This window comes from Crocuta crocuta, unplaced genomic scaffold (assembly GCF_008692635.1).
Source record: "Crocuta crocuta isolate KB4526 unplaced genomic scaffold, BGI_CrCroc_1.0 scaffold59-1, whole genome shotgun sequence".
Taxonomy (NCBI): domain Eukaryota; kingdom Metazoa; phylum Chordata; class Mammalia; order Carnivora; family Hyaenidae; genus Crocuta; species Crocuta crocuta.
Window position 1 is genome coordinate 1582389 of NW_027551579.1, and position 7626 is coordinate 1590014.

Below are 7626 nucleotides of genomic sequence, written 5' to 3' on the forward strand. Positions count from 1 at the left end.
CGTTTCTCAAAATGTTAATGCAGCGCGTATGCTACCTTGTCAAAGTCTTTTTGCAAAAAGCTGAAAATAATAAAAGTGATGTAAAAATTCTAAAGAACGATGATAAATCTAGGCATAGTTTCAGCTTGAACCATGTTAAGAAATTAAAATGTTTTGAACCACCAACAGCTATGGAGCATCTGTGGGCAACTTTTATTCAATATGGACATGAACTTCAGAAGGCAAGTTCCTTATCAGCTCATGTCTAGTACCCCAGCGCCTAACACAGTGTCTGGATTACAGTAAGTGCTTAATAAATATTGGATGAAGAAAATTTTAACCTACTCGTCCTAAAGGACCTCGCCTCGATTCCTCCGGGGCATAACTGACAGGGAACAGCTAACCAGAACCACAGGAATGAAGAGGCTTATGTGCAACATATCAAGGCGAGTTTTCAGTGTAGCACGAAGCTGGCTACTTGTCATCCATTGTCAGTTCTTTTAAATTTATGACTGGCAGGTGAGACCCGACACTTCCCGCCTTTGGTTTGGTTCCTGACCTTTTAACATGGTTGATCCAAGTCCCTTGCCTTGATTTCCCCAGATGATGACGGGGAGAAAAAAAAGAGGGGATTCTGTAGCTTTTAAACTTTCCTTTTCAGGGTTGTGTGTGTGTTATCTATGGAAATATGTGGAAAACGTGAATATGCAAATGATATATGGAAAACTTGGATGCATTGGAGGTGGTCACGGATCCAGACCAGGGGTGCTCCGGCCCTGNCGTCCGTCCGTCAGTCCGTCCGAGCCCCGCGCGCCCCGCCGCAGCCCCGGCCCCCCGAGCGCCATGAACCAGATAGAGCCCGGCGTACAGTACAACTACGTCTACGAAGATGACGAGTACATGATCCAGGAGGAGGAGTGGGACCGCGACCTGCTCCTGGACCCGGCTTGGGAGAAGCAGCAGAGGAAGGTCAGCAAGGGCCCTGTGCCCGCCGTCTGCGGGGTCGACCCGCGCGTCTGTGTGTCCGGGTCCCCGCGGGCTCGCCCACGCGTGCACCTGCGAGTGGGCGCGCGGCGGAGGTGTTGTGTTGTCCAGTGCCATCGTAGCCCGCGCGCCCCGTTAGGTAGGAGAACACGTCCAGGGACAGGCACGAAATCGGGCGCCCTGTGTGTGTGCGCGCGCGCGAGTGTGCGTGTCCGTGCGCGCGCGCGTGTAAGTAATGTAAGAGTCACAAAACGAAAAATGTTAAGAGGAACAGTGCGTGTGTTTCTGCTTTAACCAGTGTTAGACCAGAATCTGTAAGAGTCTCCGGTCGGTCTGCTCCTGACCCCTTGAGTCTGTGACCTTGGCCACAAGAGTTATACTTCCTTGCACGATTGTGTTCATTTGCCCCTAGCCCGTCCCTCCTCAAATAAAAATGTCAGATGGACATCAGTGTCATTGGGATAGTCACAGGACTGCCCAAAGAGTATATTGCAAATCATTTCTTAAGTGTTTTGGGCTCCTAAGAGAAGGATGCTGTGTGAACACTAGGCATTCACCAATGAAGTAATAATTATTTCACACTCTATTTGTGGTTCATTGAGGTAAGCACACGGGGACGAGGGAGTCAGCCAGCTCTGAAAGCTCCCTGCCCATCTTGGTTGGTGCTCTCTGGGGGCCCAGTGGAATATTCCACTATTTCAAGGTTTCTTCTTGATCCCCTTGGCTGGAACAAGGAGAGAATGTTCACCGGGAGGCTAAACCCACCTCCTGTTTGACTGGGCACAGAGCCTGGAGGAGTCAGGCATACCATCACAGGCCTGCGAACCCATGACAGTGTCATGACAAAAGCAAAGTGCCCTACACTTCCTCCCCCCCCCCTTCTGGGGGTGGGGCAAAGTGGATTTCCTTTCTAAAGATCTCCTTTTAAGTGAATAACCTCTGTTGACCATATGTGTGCATGGGAAGTGCTCTGAGTAGCTGTCACTGTGGGCCAGTGTGCTATATTACATGGCGAATTAGTGCATGACTATGGGACACGCATACATCTGTAGTTCTCTCCCAGTGAGCAGTGTTGGCTGGAAGGATCTCTCCCTATTCGGATAATTATCAAATAGCCCAGCATTATTTTTATATCAAGATTTCTCTTTGGTTGTCTACCCTCTCTGGTAAAATACATTCACTGTTATTACTTTAAAGCTCTGATGCCCTCTCCACCTTTGCTTCCTAAGACTTCCACCATCCCCACCTTCTTGGACACAAGAGAATGGAAGTGATAAATAGAAGTTGAGTCTATAAAGGAAACTAAACTTTCAAACCTTCTACAGTTTTTTAAATGACACTGTGAGGGAAAACAGGGATTATGAACATGTCATCTGGACTAGGTGATGCAATGACAAACAGCAAGAAGTTAAAAAGTGACTTTAATTTTTAGCATGAGTGTTTCTCTTTAAAAAATGTTCCTAAAGTTTTGATTGGTACATTTTCATGTTTAACTCCTAAGTCTTTGTTTTAAACTTTGTCTTTGTTTGTTTGTTTTTGTATAGGAAAAACAGAATAGCTAAAGAATTGGGCGAGTAGTCTGCCCGTCATTCTTAGGAGTAATAGTCTGATCACAATGGTTTCTGCTTTTGTTTTCTGTTTTTTTTAACAGTACAATAGCTATATAGAGCTAATGTCAGTTTCCAGAAGCCACATTGACATATATCTCCTGCCATATTTAATTTTTTTAATGCATTCACAATATTTTTTGATATAATGGAATTATTGTAATTTTTTAAAGTTTGGGATACCTGCGTGAATGTACTATGATAATTGTATAGCCTTTGACATATATTATTAAAAAGTGGATATACTTCCTAATCCCAATTCAAAAGAATGCTAAGTTTAAGTGAGAACTTGTTTTTTTCCCCCTTAAGATAGATTGAGTGTCCCAGATGTTGCAGGTGTGAGCAGGGGACCCACTGCGTTAGCACACAGGTCTGAACAGATCCAGAAGAGAACTCTTTCGTGTTTCTACTTTTGGTATCGAACCTACTCAGGTCAATAAAATAATATTGAACTGTGAGCTCAGTGTAGCCGGGCAGTGGCCTCTATTTATGTCGTATGAGACAAACTGTTGGAACAGGACAGGGATAAAATGCCATTGTTTCTATTGTGGGCTACTTTCTCCACACTTGCCATTTCAGTGATATGCTGGGTATGAGATCTGTCAACAGATGCTGGTAACACTTGATGACGTCTGTGGCGTTATAATGGATGCGGTGCCTAATTATATCCACAGTTCAGAGAGTCTCATGGGCTGTGGTAATCCTTGCTCCCTGGTGTGGAATTCCGTGCTACAGAAGGACTTAATAAAGTAGAGTGCTTGTTTTTTGTTTTCTGTTTTTCGATGATTTTTACAAAATTTGGTAAAATACATATAATATAAAATTTACCATCTTAACCATGTTTAAGTGTGCAGTTCATCAGAGTTAGGTATGTCCGTATTGTTGCATTATGCAGACAATCTCCTGAACTCTTTTTATCTTCCAAGACTACACTCTGGATAGTTTAAAGAATAACTTTGCATTCTCCCCTCTCGCCATCCTCTGGCAACCCCTGGTCTACTTTCTGTCTCTAAGAACTTAACTCTAGGGAACTTATATAAGTGGAGTCATTCAGTATTTGTCCTTTCGAGTCTGGCTCGTTTCACTTAGCATAATGTTCGCAAGGTTCATCCGTGTTACAGCCTGTGTCAGAATTTCCTTCCTTTCTAAGGCTGAATGATATTCCGATGTGTGTATATTCCACGTTTTGTTTCTTTATCTGTAGGTGGACGCTTGGACTGCTTTTGCCTATTGTGAATAATGCTGGTATAAATACGGGTATACAGATACCTTTTCAAGACCCCACTTTCAGTTTTATTGGTTTTATACCCAGAAATGAAATTTCTGGATCATGTGGTAATTCCATTTTCAGTTTTTTGGAGGAAGCATGGTACTTTTTCCAAAAGGAGGCAATTCAGAAGACCCTGAACTTAGCCTAAGTATGTACAGGCATTTCAAAGGGCTCTCCTCATTCAGGGGGGTTTAGTAACAGGGGTAGGGATATTCATATTCATGTAAGCCAGGCTGTCTTCAGTGGACTTTTGAAACTTCTAGAGCTTCAGTATTTAGAAGCAAGCTTCTCTTGGAACCAAGGAACACGTTCAACCTTCAATTCAACGGAAGCCTAATTGGGAGGTGACTTGTCAGAACAGCAATGCCGAATATGTGTGCTATCTCTGTAAGCGTGGGGCACTGTCCTTCACTCTGGGAGCCTCGCACGGGCCTTTTAAGGAAACGACTGTGTGTTTTGAAGTATAAAGGGTCCTTACATCCTTAATTTGTTTATGGCTAGAGGATGGATGAACTTTTTTTTTTTTTTTTTCCANAGTTGTCCGGAGAATGAGAGAGTGGTTCATTTATTCCATATTTGCAGCTCTCACTGATTTTAATCATTCTGGAGGGAAAGTCAAGGTCTTGTGGATATTTATAATTTAGATGGACCGATTCACCATTCACCCCGGAGCAAGTCTTGTTCAGCCTGCCATTCAGGTTAATATGTCGCTGTGTCAGTTCAGGCAGCATGGACGGACATGTGTGAGAGCAGCTGCCCACAGGGTCCAGGTTAAACAGAGCCCAGGGACCTGAGAGTTGCCCCCCCAGTGTTCCATGGAGAGAAGCTGGTGATTAAGGGCACAAGGTGAAGGCTCTTTCCTGCTGCACGTTGCAGTCTGCCTCTGCGTGAGTTTTCCTAGGAGAAAAAACACTATGTTCCAGCAAGGTGAACGGCTGATGAAACTCTTGTGAACTTTCTTGAAAAGGCACTGTATGTTCCAACAAGGTGAACAGTTAATGAAACGCTTGTGAAGCTTTCAGATTCATGATACCCAGAGGAATCCCACGCTCCCTGGTACTCTCTGACCGTGATCAAGGCCCTAAACCTTCAAGTTGCTGTTTCTTTATCCAGAAAGTAAAGATACATGAGACCTTTCTCACCTCCTCGTGCTTTTCAGGATCCAATGGTTAAACTAATTTATGTTGAAGGGGCTTTAGATGCTATACATGTTCAAATGTTATTATCCTTATGTAGCAACTATTTGTTAGTTTTAGCAACTGGTGTGATGGTGGTTAGCTCAGCACTTGGACTGCTGAGGGCTGATGAAGCATAGATTTGTTCCTTACTGACTTTGTTACACTTCTGTGGTTTTATTGCCAGTGAAATATACATAATATGAAATTTGCCATTTTAACCATTAAAAAATTTTAATGCTAGTTTATTTTTGAGAGAGAGATTGAGAGAGAGACAGAGCACAAGTGGGGGAGGGGCAGAGAGAGAGAGAGGGAGACACAGAATCTGAAGCAGGCTTCAGGCTCTGAGCTGTCAGCACAGAGCCTGATGTCTAGCTCGAACTCATTAACTGTGAGGTCATGACCTGAGCTGAAGTTAGACGCTTAACTGACTAAGCCACCCAGGTGCTCCTTAACCATTTTTAGGGGTACAGTTCAGTGACAATATATTCACTTGGCCATGCACCCATCACCCCCATCCATCTCCTGAACTTTTCCATCCACCCAAACTGAAACTCTGTGTCCACTAAACACTAACTTCCCAGCACCCCCTTCCCCTGATGTACATTTTGTTTTAAGTTTATTCATTTATTTTGAGAGAGAATGAGGGAATGAGGGAGGGGCAGAGAGAGAGGGAAACACAGAATCCGAAGCAGGCTCTAGGCTCTGAGCTGTCAGCACAAAGCCAGACACGGGGCTCAAACTCATGAACTGTGAGATCATGACCTGAGTCAAAGCCAGACACAATAAGCTGAGCCACCTAGGTGCCCCCGGATGTACTTTTAAAGAGAGGATTTACACACTTGAACATTTAGAAGATAAGATGTTGTTTAACATTAAGTGCCAGTGCTGATTGTGTAAAGAGCAAAAATTACAGGAGGTCAAATCATGAAAGTCTTTGTGGGTGAGAATAATGAGGAAGTAGCTTTGTAAAGGAGTGGGATTGGGCTGGGCCTTAATTTTGAGTAGTAACTAAATATCAGCTGAGTGGGGAGGAGAGGAAATGGCATTCCTGGCTAGAGAAGTGGAGGGAAGAGCCTATTGTGGTTTTGTTTGGTAGGGGGGAGGGAGAGGAGCAGTGATGAGTGTGATGTTATCATAATAAGTGTTTATGTCCCCCTTTGTTACTATGAAAGCACCCTCACCCCTTTTGTGTCCTGGACACCTCTCACCACCCTCTGACATAGGCCTATGGGGACAAGCTTAGAGAGTGAGAGCCTACAAGGAGGCCAGCCTATGTGGCCAGCCTAGGACACCCAGCTCCATATTCTTGGATGTGCCTGCTGCTTGTGATGTGCTTGGGGGAGCAGGAAGAGACAGGCTTGGCTGAAGCTCATGATGCAGGTGGGAATTCAGAGAGAAGAGAGAGGGCCAGCTTACAGGGGACCAGGGCCGCAGGTGATGGAGCTCCAGAGGGCCGTGCTTGAAGAAGCTGGACTGTTTGCAGAATGAATTGGATGCGGGAGGGCCTGAGGCCAGGAGACCCAGGCAGAAGCCTGAGATGGGACCCGTAGGGTAGAGTGGCAAGGTGTAGATCTAGGGGCTGGTAGGAGAAATGGGGAGGGAGGCATCAATTTGAGAGTGGTCAGGAGGGATTATAAAAGTATTAAATGGCCCCATCCTGTCCCACGGGAGTCTGCTGTGTAAATCCAGTTAAGCAGACATAATCCCGCCGTCAGAGCTCCTCGACTGGAAAGTCAAGTCCGTGGTATCGATAAGGAACAAGCAAACAGATGAGAATTGTTTTACCCTCCAGGAGATAGAAAGCTACATATTTACAGGATATGTTATCCCAGGCAGGGGGGTACGCTCCAAGGCTGCAGACAAGTCATGTGTCCCTGAGGCCATCACTTGAAGGGAGGGCTGGTGTTCTAAGGGGCCTTTGATGTCCAGAGAAGGATGTCGATGGGCATAGAAAGGCAGACTCTAGTATGATTGCCAAGACACCTTTGCCCCTTGAGGGACAGTTGTTCCAAATACATGCTTAGTTCGCTGTGGATAATCACAGATGCACAAGTTGTAAGGCAGAAAGGTCACTCTTTGTCTTCAGACCCTCCCTGGGGATGCTGGGATGTGTCCTGGGCCATGCCCCACCCCTTCAGCCAAGTTCACCAGGGAAGAAACTTGAACTCAAAAGAAGATTCTCCAAGAGCGTGGGAGGACGGATATAATTCTTAGCTGGGAAACTTAATGAACGTGGCTTCAGAACGCTGTCAGAAAGCTCTGCAGTCACAGGCTGCAGCTGGGAGACACCTACAGAAAAGTCACAGTCCCCGAGTGGGCGGGGGAGCCACCATGATGAGCAGAGGAGTCGGTACGGAATACGTTGGAGGACAGTCAGAATTGTACCGCTGTTTCCCTGGGAACGGTACTAATTCTTCCAGAAAGAACAGAGAGCAAAGATTAGGGGGAGCGTTTGCTAACTGCTGTGCTAGACACATTCCAAGGGAAGAAAAATCTTCAGTGCAAGGGATTGGTCTTTCCAGAGAAGTCTGGGGAACATTTTCTACACAAATGCACATCTGGGGGCACGTACCCGTCCCCCTCCTTGCAATTTTCGAGATCAGAAACT

General features: G+C 45.5%; 1 protein-coding gene across 2 annotated transcripts in view; it reads left to right on the forward strand.

Annotated features, from left to right (window-relative positions):
* The first annotated feature begins 783 nt into the window (after window positions 1-783).
* Window positions 784-7626, forward strand: part of ACTN2 (actinin alpha 2) — a 72315-nt gene continuing 65472 nt past the window's right edge. For both annotated transcript variants that reach the window (XM_077751701.1, XM_077751702.1), the window contains exon 1: window positions 784-948. In XM_077751701.1, coding sequence (XP_077607827.1) covers window positions 823-948 — 126 coding nt within the window. In that variant the 5' untranslated portion in view covers window positions 784-822. The remainder of the gene's footprint in view (window positions 949-7626) is intronic.